Source organism: Elgaria multicarinata, chromosome 3, assembly GCF_023053635.1.
Source record: "Elgaria multicarinata webbii isolate HBS135686 ecotype San Diego chromosome 3, rElgMul1.1.pri, whole genome shotgun sequence".
Classification (NCBI taxonomy): Eukaryota; Metazoa; Chordata; class Lepidosauria; order Squamata; family Anguidae; genus Elgaria; species Elgaria multicarinata.
The window spans coordinates 17,187,284-17,202,585 of NC_086173.1; the positions used below are offsets into that span (position 1 = coordinate 17,187,284).

The 15,302-nt window shown below is 48.4% G+C and overlaps 1 protein-coding gene across 2 annotated transcripts in view; it reads right to left on the reverse strand.

Annotated features, from left to right (window-relative positions):
- GNL3L (G protein nucleolar 3 like) overlaps positions 1-14,341 on the reverse strand; it is a 16,994-nt gene extending 2,653 nt beyond the window's left edge. The window contains exons 1-14 of one of the 2 annotated variants that reach the window (XM_063119432.1): positions 14,261-14,341; positions 13,445-13,554; positions 12,600-12,637; positions 10,948-11,049; positions 10,626-10,742; positions 9,122-9,205; positions 8,858-8,993; positions 7,870-7,973; positions 6,940-7,084; positions 5,627-5,714; positions 4,078-4,255; positions 2,549-2,691; positions 2,215-2,351; positions 876-1,015 (exon numbers count right to left, since the gene is read on the reverse strand). In XM_063119432.1, the coding sequence (XP_062975502.1) occupies positions 876-1,015; positions 2,215-2,351; positions 2,549-2,691; positions 4,078-4,255; positions 5,627-5,714; positions 6,940-7,084; positions 7,870-7,973; positions 8,858-8,993; positions 9,122-9,205; positions 10,626-10,742; positions 10,948-11,049; positions 12,600-12,637; positions 13,445-13,457 (1,425 nt within the window). In that variant the 5' untranslated portion in view covers positions 13,458-13,554; positions 14,261-14,341. Of the gene's footprint in view, positions 1-875; positions 1,016-2,214; positions 2,352-2,548; positions 2,692-4,077; positions 4,256-5,626; positions 5,715-6,939; positions 7,085-7,869; positions 7,974-8,857; positions 8,994-9,121; positions 9,206-10,625; positions 10,743-10,947; positions 11,050-12,599; positions 12,638-13,444; positions 13,555-13,865; positions 14,067-14,260 lie in introns of those variants that run through there. The other variant, XM_063119433.1, reaches the window with a different exon arrangement.
- Between the last annotated feature and the right edge of the window lie 961 nt (positions 14,342-15,302).

Genomic DNA, 15,302 nt, shown 5'->3' on the forward strand with positions numbered 1-15,302 from the left:
TGGCTAAGCTACATGTGAGGCCCCAAGCAGTGCACAGAGGATTCACATTCTCAAATTGAAGCAATTATGACTGAGCCTTAGCCATGACCACCCATTGAGTTTCAAAGATGAACTCAGATCTTCCTACTTGGGGTCAAACACTTCATCAACTAAACCAAGAGGGTTCTTCCCTATTGTAATGGCATCTTTTTTGTCTTTCACCTTGTTTGAAGAATGTTAATCTAGAAGGCAAGGATTAAACAAGGGAATCCTGTCTTTCCAGGCAAATTCTGGTGTTAGCTGCCAGTTCTGTTCCTAATTAATATGGAGAAGGAGTTTCTCTTTCTAGGCAGTTCAGTCTTCCAGTTCGCCCCCATCGCTGGCCAAAACTAAACAGAGCTCGAGTGTTTTCTAGAATGTGACATCCCAATCCGGTAACACCATAGGCCTGTGAACTTGGCTATCTCACAGTCAACAGGATTGCTTGCAAAACCAGAAGGGGGGAAAAACATCCTGAAAAAGGTTTTTTGTGGCTGCAGGACATCAAGCAGTAGAACCCCCACAGTTCCCATCAAGCCCCGTTCTCTAGCTACTCCAAATTTTGACGGTCTTTAGCCCCCACTGATAAATCTCTCTCCACATCACCGCCTGTTTTTCTGTTCTCGCTGATATTTCAAATGCCAGGCACACCATTCTGAATTCCTCAAGGAAGTGCTATCGCCGAGCCCCGAGTTACTTCCAAATTTAACTTCAATCACGACAGGCGCTCTTTGAAAATTGTAAAAAAGTTTGGGGCTGAATGTCTGGGGGCCTGGAGACTTGACAAAATAGCCCCTGCAAGAAAAGCCACAGCCAGTATCTTGGGATGTTTAGGGCACATGCACGACTGTGCCTACCTCCAGATTCCCATCTTCCTCCATCTTACTCTCTTCTTGCTCTTGGCAGTAGAGTCTCTCCTCCTCGTTCATCTCAACTTCTGTCCCACTAGTGAGGCCAGAGCCCTCCAAGGTGATGCCATCAGGGCCAGAGAACAAGTCTGCAATAGATAAAACACTGCCTAGAATTCCTGAAACATTTCAAAGGAGCAGAGTCCCTTCGCTGTGTTTGCCACTTCGCAGACCTTGTATCACGTGTGTGTGTGTGTGTGTGTGTGTGTGTGTGTGTGTGTTATTATCTCAAGTCTGACAGAGGATCTCTATCTTATCAAGGAAGAGATAGCAGGGCAAGGGAAGAGGGGAATGAGAGCAAGAATTTGTCAGGAACGCTGAGAGTTTTCAGACTCAAAGTCATGCTTCTGAATGGGCTGTAACTTGCTCCTACAGATAAAATTAAAAAAGGTATTGCCCTTGCCGACAATAAGTGAGCTGTACCTCCACGGGCAGCACCAGTACGACAGCTAATGCAAATGTGAAGATCTGGAAAAATCTGCAGTTGGACTTGCAAAAATGAGAAAATGTGGTGGTAGGAAGCATACACTGATACTACTAGGGATCCAAACCCTTTTTGTGTGCGTGCGCATGCGTGCGCATGCAGAGAACAGGATGAGGCTGAGTTCTGGCGAAATGTTCATGTGACAGGGAATATTCCCCCTATGACACTTCCTCCAGCAGGGACAGAGCGGTCAGGCTCTGGCCTATTCCACAGGGATTGTGAGAGAAGACAATGAGGTACAGGTTGTCAGTATCATCTTCAAAGAGGCATTCCCTCCTGTGAGCAAGGATGCCTCTTCTGAAGTGATGCTTACCACACAGTAAGCCAGCGATGGGGACCGTGTGGCCATCCTGATATTGCTGGACTCCAACTCTTATAATCTCCTGCAATAGGCTTATGCTGACTAGGGCTGATGGGATATGTAGTCTAACAGTATCTTGAGCACCCACACCTCCCCCAGCTCTGTTGTAAGGGAGAGAAGCCTTCTACAACCACAGTAGTGGGGGGAGGAGATCACAGATGGCGAGATTTATGTAGAATTTCAGAAGAGAAATCACTGTGGCCAGTGGGCTTCCTATTTGCTGCTGGAGGCAATGCTTTTCCTCTGCCTTCATCAGTTCCTTGAGAGGTAGGCAAGTTACATGTGACCCCCTCAAAAAGAGAATAGCTGTGGGGAGGACGACTAGGCTCTTAAAGGAAAGGAATGCAGTTCTTGGCAGTGTGCAGCTTGTAGCAAAGAGCCATTTTGGAACGACCCAAAGCAAACTCGCAGTACGCCCCTGTCCGCTTGACCCAGCCACTTACGTGCCAAAGCCTTCTCGTTCTCTTGCTCCAGAGCCTCAAAATCAAAGGCCTTGCCCATCTCTGCCACAATCTCGGCACTGATGTGAGTGGGGAGCGTGTGGGTCTCGGGCGGGTGGGTGAAATAGCTGATCTTCCCACTAAAGAAGACAGGGAGTGAAAGACAGAATCAGACCACAGCCTTTACCAAGAAAAGCCTACCCACCACACTTCCCTGGGTTTTTTTCTTTCCTGAACCACCTCTGCCCGCTTGAGACTGGATTTCGCACAAAGGGAAACCAGCCTCTGCAAGAGACAAGCTCAATAAAAAGTTCTTTGTCTTTTATCATCACCTCACCTTGTCCAGTCGCTTAGCACTGCTTTGGCTGCTTTCTCATGGTCTGGTGTCCCTCCTTTCTTCAGCTTGCCCTGCCGCCTGGCCAAATGAGCCAGAAACTCTGTAGTGTCACGGAAATCTGGCACACCATAATGCTGCATGATCTTTTTTTTGGGGGGGGGGGGGGAGACGTCGACAAGGAGACAAAAGAGCTGATTACAATCTTCCACCCAATTGTGTAATCAGCAGTGCACTTAATAACAATAATAACAACAACAACTGTATTTATTTCTTACCCACCTCTCCCTTTGGATCAAGGCAGGGAACAACATTAATACAACACATCTTAAAAATTCTTGATTTCACATTCATCTGGGTAGGCCTTCCGGAAAAGGCTAGTCTTTAAAGCTGTCTTAAATTAAGAGAGAGAGAGTTAAGTTTACAAATCTCCTCTGGCAGGGCATTCCATAGTCTGGGGGCGACAGAAGAAAAGGTCCTCTGCGTAACAGTTTTGGCTGACTGAAGTAAATTCTCCACAGAGCACCTGAGTGGGCGGGGCGGACTGTATGGGAGAAGACGATCCCGCAGATAACCTGAACCCAAACCATGTAGGGCTTTAAAGGTAACGACCAACACTTTGTACTGGCTGACTGGTATTACCTAGAGGACCTTCTCTACTGCTGCTCCCAGACTGTGGAATGGCCTGTTGGAGGAGATTTGTCAACTTAACAGTCTTTTAGCATTTAAGAAAGCTATAAAGACTGATCTCTTCCTGCAGGCCTATCCAGTGGAATTTCAGGATGCTTTTAGGATGTTTTTTAGGATGTTTTAACAACGTATACTATGTTTTTAATCAGTATTTTATGTATTTTGTACTTGCTGTTGTTCCCCACCTAGATCAAAATGGAGAGAGGCGGGTAAGAAATAAAATTATCATCATCATCATCATCTCGCTCGGAAACTAATTGGCAGCCATTGGGGTGATTGACTCCCACTTCCAAGTGATCTGACAAATGGCTGCAAAAGCCCAGGGATGAGAATATTTTAGCTGGCCAGCCAAACCTATTGGCACATATGAATAACCACTTATGGCCAAACAGTTATCTCTTCATCACTTTTTAAGCAGGGCAGTTAAGCATGTCACTAGAGTCGCAGTGTTTAATTGATTTTAATAAGTTTAATTAATCAATGAAGGCTGCAATCCCATGCCCATTTACCTGGGAATCATTCCCATTGAACTCAAAACTTATTTCTAAGAGGAATGCCTCTTTCACACAGTTTTCGTAAGCATTTGTATTAAAAAAAAAGGTTGCATATTCTCTCTGAGACTATTGGCCAAACTTATGTCTAAATCTATGAGAAGTACAACACTAAAATGGATTAGGTTTGGCACTCCAAATGTCCACACCGCCCCTCTCAAATCCTGCTGAAACCCAGCATAACCCTTCGAAAGAAGCCCAGGATTTTCGATGCTCAACAACGTAATTGTTTGGCTCACAGTAAGAGCCATGAGCACCCACCCACCCGTGCCCTCCTGTGACCACATCTACCTGCTGCTTGTTGCAGCGTTTCAAGATGGCTTCCACTGGGCTCACAGGGTCAACCAGCTGCTCTATCTTGACACAGTTTCGTAGGATCATGGCTGCATCAGAAGTTGGAGAAGCCACGACTATGCCTGGGCAGTCCAGGAGTTTTATGTGCTTGTCCAGATGCACCTCTTGTAGGCACCTAAAAGAAGAGGGTAAGGAATGTAAGAAAATAGGGAGGGAAAAAGGGTAGCCTCTTCCAATACCACCCCCTCCACTTAACAGGATAATCTAAAGCCCTGGGCTGAATTCCTTCATGTCAAGAAGTCAGAAAATCTCAAGCAAAGAACAGGGCTTTTAGACCTATTTTACCACTTCTCTATCCTCCCTTCCACCAAAAAAAAAAAGCTCGGAAAAACATAGTGTCTCCTTGCCATTTTATCCTCATAACAACTCTGTGTGGGTAGTTTAGACTAAGTGATAAGCAACTTCTCATGGCTAGTGACTATTTGAATCTGGGTCTCTTTCTTCAAAGTCCAACACTATCCTCAACTACCCTGTGGCCAAGCTCTAAGCCCAATGCTATAGAATAGGAGTGGGGAACCTTTTTTTGGCCCAAGGGCCAGATTGGTCCTGGGCAAACTTGTGAGTGAGGCCACTTCCAAACTGAGTGGAATCACCCCACTGCTGCAATTCAGCCCCAACGTCCTTGCCCAGACGATGTCTCAAAGGGGGTTCATAAGTCTGTATCTCTCCCAAGCTTCTGGGGCTGGTGGTGTGAAGAGCTCAAAGCCCTTCACACCACCAAAGTCAACAGAACTTTTGAGGCAGGCTGGTCAGTAGCTCTGACTTTTGAAATAGTCTATCTGGTATGTGTTTTTATTTGCTGTATTTTAACCTTTTAATAGTTTTGAGATTATTATTTTTATGCTTTTTCATGTAGAATTATTGTAAGCTGCCTCAAACAGGGGGAGAGACAGTAAAATGAATTGGAGGTGTACAAATATTGCCTCTGATACTGGAGTCAGCACATCGCCATCGGGACTAGTAGCTGTTGATAGCCTTTTCCTCCAGGAATTTATCCAACCTCCTTTTTAAAGCCTTCCAAGTTGGTGGCCCATCACTACATCTTGTGGTAGTGAGTTCCATAATTTAACTACACGCTGTGTGAAGAAGTCCTTCCTTTTATCTGTCCTGAATCCCCCACCAATCAGCTCCATGGGATCACCCCAGGTTCTAGTATTAAGGGAGAGGGAGAAACATTTCTCCCTATTGAGCTGCCTCACAGTTCATCATCTGCATCTGATGCTCCCCTATAGTCTGGTCATCCTTTCCATACGAGCACCCTGAAATCCACCGAGTTCTGAACCCACTAGACCCCAGAACTTTCTTTTCCTCTGATTTGTTTACTGACACACACACACACACCCCACCGCGGGAAATGCTATGCTTTCTCCATTTGTTCTGGGCTTGCAAGTTCGGGAGGAGACCCCAGAACTAAAGTTTCAGGGAGAAGAGCCTACGGCTGTTTGACTGCCTACTATGCAGCATGTGTAGAAGGACCGCTACGTACTTGGTGACGCCAGGAGTGGCTCCAATGTTGCAGGCCCGGCTCCTCTTCAAGCTATTGATCAAGCTGCTCTTGCCAACATTTGGGAAGCCTGCAGATCAGGGATGAAGAAAAGGGCAAACCTTCAACCAAAGCAGCCACCATTTGGCCACCGCTCCCCCTCAAGGTCAGCCCTACATATCTGAGCAGCCTGCGCAGGTTTCTGCCCTCCATGGCTGCTTGGGAGCCCCAGCCTCCTTTCCCCCTCAAATAAGTGATGGGCAGAAGCCGCTGGGGTTCACAGCCACCAGCAGCAATTGACAGGATCCCTGCTGAGTAGACTCATCCCACTCTGCAGCCTGGACACAGCATTGCCTACTTCAGGGGTGTTAAACCTCTTTCAACCTCAGGGCCGAATTCCATTTCGGAAATGCTCTCGGGGGCCGCATTCCCATGGCGGGCGGGGCCCAATGGCAAAAGGGGCAGGGCCAAAATGCCAGCACATTTTAGCTTATAACTCTTGCTGCCAGTAAGAAGCCTTAGAAGAGACGTTTCAACCATTTAGAATGGAGTGAGGGGAGGACGAGGACTGCAGAACAGCTGGAAAACAATTGGTGGTTTGGGGAAAGGATTTGCGGTGAGGGCAAGGAAAACCCAAAGCAGGCCCACTTTGAACTTCTGGCCTGTACCCTGGGGCCTACTTGAACATATGGCCTCCTGCCCTCTTGTCCAAAGTGGCTCAGGATTACATAGCTGAGTTGCCCTAACTCTTTTATCCCTTGTTGGGCATCACCTTTTCCCCAGCTGGGACATCCATCTTTGTCTGGATCTGAGCTCCAGCTGCCTCCTGGTTTACACCCTCTCTAGAGGTAGAGGAAGGAGCAGAGGATTTTGGCAAAGGCCCAGAATCATCAGAAGGAAAGAAATATCTTGCTACACTGGACAGATGGCTGCTAAGGTTCTATCCATCTGGCCCAAACAGAAGAGGATTCAAGTCTGGCTTGTCAGGTCACCTGGACTTCTGAGACAGAGATCCATCATTTACAACAAAGCCAAGAAATACATCAAAAAGCTTACATTCTATCCCTGTCACTCCAGCCTGGTGCCCCTCCAGATATTTTGGAATTCAACTCCCATCAGCCCCAACCAGCATGGCCAATGGTCAGGGATGCTGTGGATTGTAGTCCAAAACGAGCATCCGGCTGGGGAAGGCTGTTCTGTCCCATACTGGAGAGGAGAGGGGGCAATTCTTGAAAGACCTTGTGGGCAATGGGGCAGGCTTCAGAAAATTCCCCACTACCCTTCACACCCCTCAAAGAGGAGCAGCCCCTGCTTACCCACAACCCCAACACTGATGGATGTCCGGATGTCCTGATTCCGGCAGTAGTTAGCCAGCACCTTCATAAGGCAGTCCGCCCCGACACAGGCTCCGCTGCTGAGCAGATCACCCGATGCCTGGGTTACTGGGACACGGCTTTGTTGCTGGAAGAGAAACAGGGATTGTTAGTAAATATGCCCTTGGAGGTCAGCACTGATCTTCCAGGACAACCTCCCCTATGCCATGGCTGGCTGGGGCATGCTGGGAATTGTAGTCCAATACATCAGGAGGACACCCGGTTGGGGAAGGCTGGTTATATCAAAGTGCCACAGTGGTTCAGACCACAGAAACAGGGGGACCCTTTTCAGAACTCTGCTTCAATTTCTTACTCCTCTGAACCCATCATGCCTACTCACAAAAGGAAAGGCCCTCAATCTCATCGTTCAGGGATCAGCAACTGGATTCCCTTAGGCCAAATCCGAGATCACGACCCCTCACATTCTAACCCAGGGGCGCAGAGCCTCTTTCAGGCCAAGGGCTGAATTCCATTTTGGAGCTCTGGGGGACGGGGGACAGACATTCCAATGGTGGGTGGAGCTGAAGGCAAAGGGGCAGGGCCAAAACGCCAGCATATTTTAGGTAATAGCTCTTCCTGCCATCAACGACACCTTATGAGAGGCATTCCAGCCTTTCAGAATGGGGGGAAAAGACTGCACAAAAGCTGGGAAACCACCAAGTGACTGGTGGTTAGGGGAAAGGGGCCTTGAGAAGGGAGTGAGGCCTTATGGGGAACCCTAGAGGACCAGACTGGGACCCCCAGAAAGCCAGATTAAGCCCCCAGGCCTGAGTACAGCACCCATGCTTTAACCTCAAAATGACCTCCAAGGAAAACTAATTGCCAGCCAGAGCGGTCACTAATTGGCCCCACTCCAATCTCTGCCCCACGTACCAGGTTTTTGCTCTGCTGCTGAGTGGAGGCTTTAAAGGCCACGGTAGGGAATTCGTTCCTCAGGTACTTCAGCCACTTTGCTACAATCTCTTTCGATACCAGGTCTGGGTCAGGGACAGAAAGGCAGAATTAAAGATTCCTCTCAGCTTGTTGAGTACAGAACGCTCACAAGTCCTCCGTTGGGCCACACGTGTTCTTCTTGGCCAAGGGCTCACTGGGCAAGTCATGTTTCAAATGGGTGCGTGTGTTTAACAGTGTGATCTACTCCTACTTTTGCAACCCCAGCAGCCTCAGAACCCCCCAAAATACCATTCCCACCTCCCACACCCCAGATGAACCCAAGGAGACCAACACCCTTCTAGTTCGGTAGTCACCATTGTGAATATGGATTAGCACTCCTGCCTCGTTCACAATCATCCATTGAAAAGCTGGGTGGAAAGGCGGCGATGGAATGCAGTTTTGGAGATGTTCTCAGGGCCTGCATTCCAGTGGTAGGTCGGGCCAAGAGGGGCGGGGAGCAAAACCGCCAGCATACTGTAGTTTAAGGTCGCAACCCTATGCATGTTCAGACAGAGGGGAAAAGTCCTACAACTCCCAGCATTCTCCAGCCAGCATGACCAACGGGAGAATGCTGGGAGTTGTAGGACTCTTCTCTGTCTAAACCTGCATAAGGTTGTGCCTTAAATGTCTTACTGCCAGCAGCTAAGCCTCAGGAGAGGCATTTCAACCCTTTAGAACGGGCAAATACTAGCACAAAAGCTGGGAAACCACAGAACAATCAGCTGTTGCGAGGGGGAAAGGAGTGGTGCCATTTGGGGAGCCCCAGAGGGCTGGATCTGCCCTGCGGGCCTGAACTTCAACACTCCTGGGATATGAGAATGTCTAACGCCCTCAACACACTTGTGAGACAGGATTAGAATCCTGGCATACCAACACCAGTCATCATTTCCTCCGTGGAGAACCCAGGACTGCCGGCAACCACACATACCTATTTTATTCAGCACCAGGACCAGTCTCTTGTTTGCGCCAGCCTGCATCACCGCCTGCTCAACCTGGGGGCAGCGGCAACCTTGGGGATCCCGAGCATCAAGGACTTCCAGGATCACGTCAGCCGCTTCTATCACCTAAAGAGAGAGGCGACTGGGTGGGCATTTTGTCCGACACCTGGCCTGGCCCCACTGGTCAGAACAGTTGCACATCCCATCCACATGGCAGAAGAAGAGGCGTGAGGTCTCTCCCCTTCCCCACTGACCTTCCTGAACTCCCTGTAATAGGCCTTGCAGGAGCTGTCTTTCTCCAGCAGGGCATGCTTCGCCAGTTGCTTCAGATCCATCTCCTGTGGGGACAAGGGGGAGCAAGCTGAGATATACGGCATATGCACAGAGCGAAAGACAAAGATCCCGCTAAGGTAGGAGGGACAGGATGCGTCTCCATGGTGGGCAGTAGGGAAAGCCAGCTTCAGTTAAAGCACAAACATCCTTGGTTTCGTGGTACAGTCACGCAGCAACATAGGTGCTACAGTCTTCACCCAAGGACTTTTGACCTGTGTTGGCTCTTGCAAGGATGGAGGAGAGAAGGCTCATAAGGCACTTTGTTGACTAAGGCTGCAACCCTACATGCCAGAGATGGGGGATGTGGGCCCCTCAGATGTGGTTGGACTGCAACCCCAATCATCCCTCACCATTAGCTGTGTTGGTTGGGGCTGATGGGAATTGCAGTCCAACAACGTCTGGAGGGCCACACGTTTTCCATCCCTGCTATGCACACAGTCAGTGAGATGGACTTCTGAGTAGACACGCATAAGTTTACACTGCAGGAGATTCTGTATAAAATGTTGAGCCTAAATCCAATACAGAGTTAGACTTGCTTAGGCCCATTGAAACCAATGGATGTAGGTGTGCTTAACAATGAGCTGGTGCGTATGTAAGGATAAGCCAGAATTCAAGAATAAGCAAGCTGCTCGATTGCCTTCACTTGGCTCCTCCTGCCAGAGGGAGTGGCTAAACAAACCAGGAAACTTCTGTCTGTGGTTTCTTCAGTGTTGCATCCGAACAGGGATCTCAGGTTCCCGGAATCAAAAGCCAGGGTTTGTCCTTGGCTTACAATTCCGGCTTGTCAGAATCCATCTCTGGCAGCTGCGTAAGTTTGCTTGCAGCCTTTGCTATATCAACATAAGGGTTATTCCCATGGATGCGAAGCTGGGTCCATCCGCTAGACTACAATAAAAGAGGCTGTCTGTCAGCACCACAGCTCCAGGACCAAGAAACCTAGACACTTGTAACTTGGTATGCATACTAAGAGGACCGTACAGGTGTGTACCTAGGGGTTATTTGAAAATGCATTAATTAATAGCAATTCTGATGGGTCCTTGTGTTTGAAGCGTGCAGTGCTGCCTTCAGTCACTAGGTAGCAGGCTTCTGCAACCATTGCATAGCTTTGCAGTTCCCCAAGGAACAGAGTTATCCGGCTGTCCCTGTGAGCCTGTCCCAATCAGAGGAATGGCATGAACAGACCCCTTCCTCAAGGGACTATATCTCAGGGCTGTGCTTAGAAATGCCAGCAACTGTGGCTTTGCTCAGATGGACAGGACACAATGTGTCCAATTCTGACCGCTACAGAACTCATTGAAGGCTTCGCCCATGGGCTATTCCCACCCATGTCAGGAGATTCCGTTCACCAGCATGCTAAAAATGTATGAGCACACCAGGCAAGTTGCCGTACACCCATGAGAACCATCTCGGCCACGGCTTCATTACCTTCTGCTCAAAATGCTGCTGCCTGCGCAAGGCATCCTTCTGCAGCCCTTCCAGGCTCCGGAACCGGCCGGTTTCCTTCTGCCGAGCTAGGCGTTGCCGTTCCTGCAGTTCTGTAACCTGGTTGGGAGGTGCAGGAACTTAACCTACCGAGAGCATACACACACACACACACACCCTGGGGAAGAGGCCCTTTTCTGGTCCTCCAAAACATGGAACCAGCTTTTGGCATTCCAAGCCCCTGATGCTCAGCAGAGAAACGCATCCCCAAAGCCAGCCCTGGCGCCATTTTCCCCATGCAGCTGTTCCCACTTCTTGGTCTCACCCGTTTCTGCTTTAGTGCTGCTTCCTTTTTGGCCAGCTCTTTGAAATGCGACAGCTGAGGCACCCCTGGGTCCTTTTTCCCGTGTTTCTTTGCATCCTTTTTCTACAAAATCCAAAGCCATAAAAGCACTGAATCGGACCTGGCATGACACATAAAGCTATAGAGGAGGGATGGGCAAACTTTTTGACCCCAAAGGATCTCGTGCTGGTGTGAGCTGGCACAACACCCACACACCCACAACCTTCTCCCTCCCCACCCGCTCTCACCCACTTTCCCCACGCCCAGATACACCTACGCTTGACACTCACACTTCTCCTCTGTCCCCATTTCAGCCGGTGGCAATTCAAAGGTTTAGAATACAGATAGGGAACGTGTGGCCGGCCAAAAGTTGTTGGACACCTACTCCCATCAGCCCTCAGCATTGTCTATGCCAGCTAAGGACTGATAGGAATACAGTTCAACAACACGTGAAGCGTCACACATTCTCCGTCACTGGTGTAAACTCCTTCCCCGCATCCCAGGGCACTGTGATCCCTTTGAAAATGGGACCTTGCAGGGGACACCCAGCATGATCCAAGCTTTCAAAGACTCTCCCTGCTGGGATGGAGAAGAGCAGACTCTTTCCCTGCTGCGCTGTTTGATGGGCTGGGAGGCAAGTGATTGACATGGGGCAGAAGGCGCACAGGGATAATTCTCCCCACTTGCCTTCCTTCCTATCGGCAGTGGGGTATTCGGGGAAGGCAGGCGAAAGTCGGGCATCCACCTGCAAGGCCCATATTTTGAGCAGTCCACAAAGCAAACCCTGAAGCCATAAAGTACAAGCACAACATAAAACATCATGTTAAAAACCCTGTGCTACAGAAATTAATCTCAGTTTCATAGTAAAATTTAAAGATCCTTGCTCAACCACAGGGCTGGGGAATCTCTTTCAGTAGGAGGGCCAAATTCAATTTTGGATAAGCTCTTGAAGGCCACGTTCCAGTAGTGGGTGGGGCCAAAGGAGGCGGGGCTAAGATTACAAAAGCATACCAACACATTTTAGCTTAAAGCTCTGGTTGCCAGTAAGTAAGCCTTAGGTGAGCCATTTCAACCTTTTAAAATGGGCAAAGAAACCACCAAATGATTGGTGGTTAGGAAAAGGGGCGTGGCTAGGGGAAGGGGCATGGCCTTCTGAGGAATGCCGGAGGGCTATCTTTGGATACTGGGAGGATCAGATTTGGCCCCTTGGCCTGAGGTTCCTCACCCCTGCTCTGCCAGTTGACCCTACAGTCAGTGGCTCCATTCCTTTTGCCCCTCAGAGATAGGAATAGAAAAATCCCACCCAATTCCCAATGCACCTGGTCTTCCCTTGCAGAGTCAACATATTCTCTCCATGTGTCCCTATCTGCCAACAGGACTCTGGACTTTATTTTGTTTGCAGTTTACACTCTCTAACCTTCCCTTCTTCTAATGACCCAACACCATCTGACTTCTGCCCGCTGTCCTCCCATAAAACTGACCTCACTCAAGGTACAGGCAATCGTCTCCCTGCAAAATCCAAAGGCCCCTACTCGTTCTTCTTGACCTCCCTGCCTTCAACGCAGCTTTCTTTTTACTCAACACCCTCCATGTCCCCACCCACTCAGTCGGTAATGCAGCCAGCCCCAGCTCACCTTGCCATGTTTGGGTCTCTTCCCAGATTTTTTCTGCTCTGCCAAAGGGAGAGGGAGGAGGGAAAACGAGAATTACGATGAACACCATTTTACACTTATGAGGGAAGGTTACAACAACTGGGATTGTTTAGCTTGGAAAAAAGGAGGCTAATTGGAGACATGATAGAGATGTGCAAAATTATGCATGTTGTGGTGGATGTGGATAGGGAGACATTTTTCTCCCTCTTTCAAAATACTAGAACCCAATGGGGTCATCCCATGAAGCTGATTGGTGGGAGATCCAGGACAAATAAACAGAAGGACTTCTTCACATAGCGCAGAGTTAAGTTCTGGAATTCACTACCACAAGATGTGGCGATGGCCACCAATTTGGATGGCTTTAAAAGGGGGTTGGATGAATTCCTGGAGGAGAAGGCTATTAGTCCTGACGGTTGTGTGTTACCTCCAGTATTTATTTATTATTTATTAAATTTATATACCACCCCATAGCTGAAGCTCTCTGGGCAGTTTACAAAAGTTAAAAGATAGTGGACATTAAAAGTACACAAAAATTTAAAACCATCAAAAAATATAAAAACAACAGTATACAGTATCCATTTTAAACAACAACAGTATCAGAGGCAGTATGCCTATGTAGTCGAGTTGCCGGGGAACATGGACGGGAGGGTGCTATTGCACTCATGTCCTGCTTGTGGAATTCCCATGGGCAGCTGTGTGGCCACTGTGTGAACAGAATGCTGGACTAGAAGGACCCTCAGTCTCATCCAGCATGGGTCTCACATATATCTGGAATCTCAACCAAATTGGAATTGGTGTTTGACCCATAAACCAAGTGGAAGACTTACTGTGCCGGGTCATGATGTCAAAAGCAGGGAAAGAGGCAGGGGTGACCAACGCTAGATTCGTCAGTCACTAGAGACACTTCTAGACAACTCCCTTTTCTGATCAACAATGCCTGAAAAAGAAACAAATGGTTCCAGCCCCATTTCAAAAGCAAAGATCTCATCAGCTTAGGAGCGAGGGAAGAGGGACCCCAATGAAGTAGGCAAAGTAAAATAAGGCTGGGAGAAGATAGGTCACAGCCTTCCCCAACCTTGTGCCCCCCAAATGTGTTCAGCCACAACTCCCAGCATTCCTAACCATTGGCTGTGCTGGCTGGGGTTGATAGGAGCTGTAGTCCAACATACCTGGAGGGAAAACTGGTATAGAACAGCAAAAACAGACAAGTTTCCTTGATCCCTGACAGAGGTATGGAAAAAATCTTACTTTCAAAGGTTGTAACCTCTTCTCCTCCCAGAAAGAGATCTCAGGCCAATTGGTCCAAGCAGCAACAGGATCCATGTGATCACTTCCCCACCCCGGGATTGTACCATTTCATCGTGCAGATGGGGATCGCATGTTTAAATACCTCCACCCACCCAGGAATGTCAGGGAGAAAGATTCGTTTTAGCCTTCTTGGTTAATTGTTTTTTACTCCCCCAAAAGGAACATTCAGACGTGAAACTCCTCACCTCCAAGTAAAGCGTTACCACGCCATTCTGCTAATTGTATAAAACTAGTCTTGACAAACCACCCCGGTCATAGTTATAACCACTATCTACGCCCGTACAGGGTCAACGGTTCATGACAGTGTCGCCCACTCTGCCACCGACCCCTCTTACCCGGTTAAGAAGTTCCACTTCCAGGGCAGAGGCGGCTTTTGCAAACACACGCGGCTTCCCGAGAGTCACACATGGGCTTAGTGCGCGTGCCCGAAGGGGGCGGGGCTACGTACGTGTACATACGGGCTCGCCTGTTAGCCCCTCCCATTGTTGCTGAGTTTGCATGAATGTGGGTTTGGCTTTCCTGGGGATCCGAAACAAAGCAAACGGGGATGAAGAAAGCGAAAGAAAAGAGGAAAAAATTATATGGGAAGATAATGAGAGATGTTCACCGACGTACTTGTGTGTGCAGTTGTACAGTATTAGAAATAATCTAGTTTTCAAATGTGTAAAACGCTACTAGGGCTTTGCTCAATCTGCAGGCTACACACACACGCCCAGGGGAAACTGATTGGTTTGCAAAACTGCATGCCGGCGGGGGGGGGATGGGTGGGTGGGTGTGTGGGTGTGTGTGTGTGTTTTTTACCCAGCATTCAGACATAGTGGTACTTGGAATGCAGATATAATTCTTCCCAAGGTAGTAGCCAGCCCACATTGCAAATCTGCAGTAATGAATGCAAATCTGTAAAACGTGCGGTTTAAATCGCCTGGAGGAAACGATTTTTTTTTTAAAAAAAAATGGACTGGCAGTCTGCAAGCAAGAATGGATCGCAGAACTGCATTTATACAAAGGTTTGTCTGTATGCAACTGGCCACAGTGCTTGTTCTATGGGATAGGGAAACAGTATGAAATAGTTGTAGGAAATTAATTTTGTTCCCTTGCAAGCAAAGGATTTTATTAATGATCAGAGAATACAAGATAAAGGAAAGGGGGGAAATGAGAGATTTTCTGCACCCTGTGGAAATGGGAAACAGAGGCATAGCTCAACCACGTTAAATCTCAGGGCTGAATATATTATGTCCCAAGATTTTTTTCTGGTCTGAATAAAGATAATCCGTGTGTTATCCAGGCCTGTCCTCTTCTGCAATCAGCTACATGAACCAAAGGTGAAGGGAACATGTTAGATACTCAGGCTGTAGCCAGGCTAAAATTTGGGGGGGC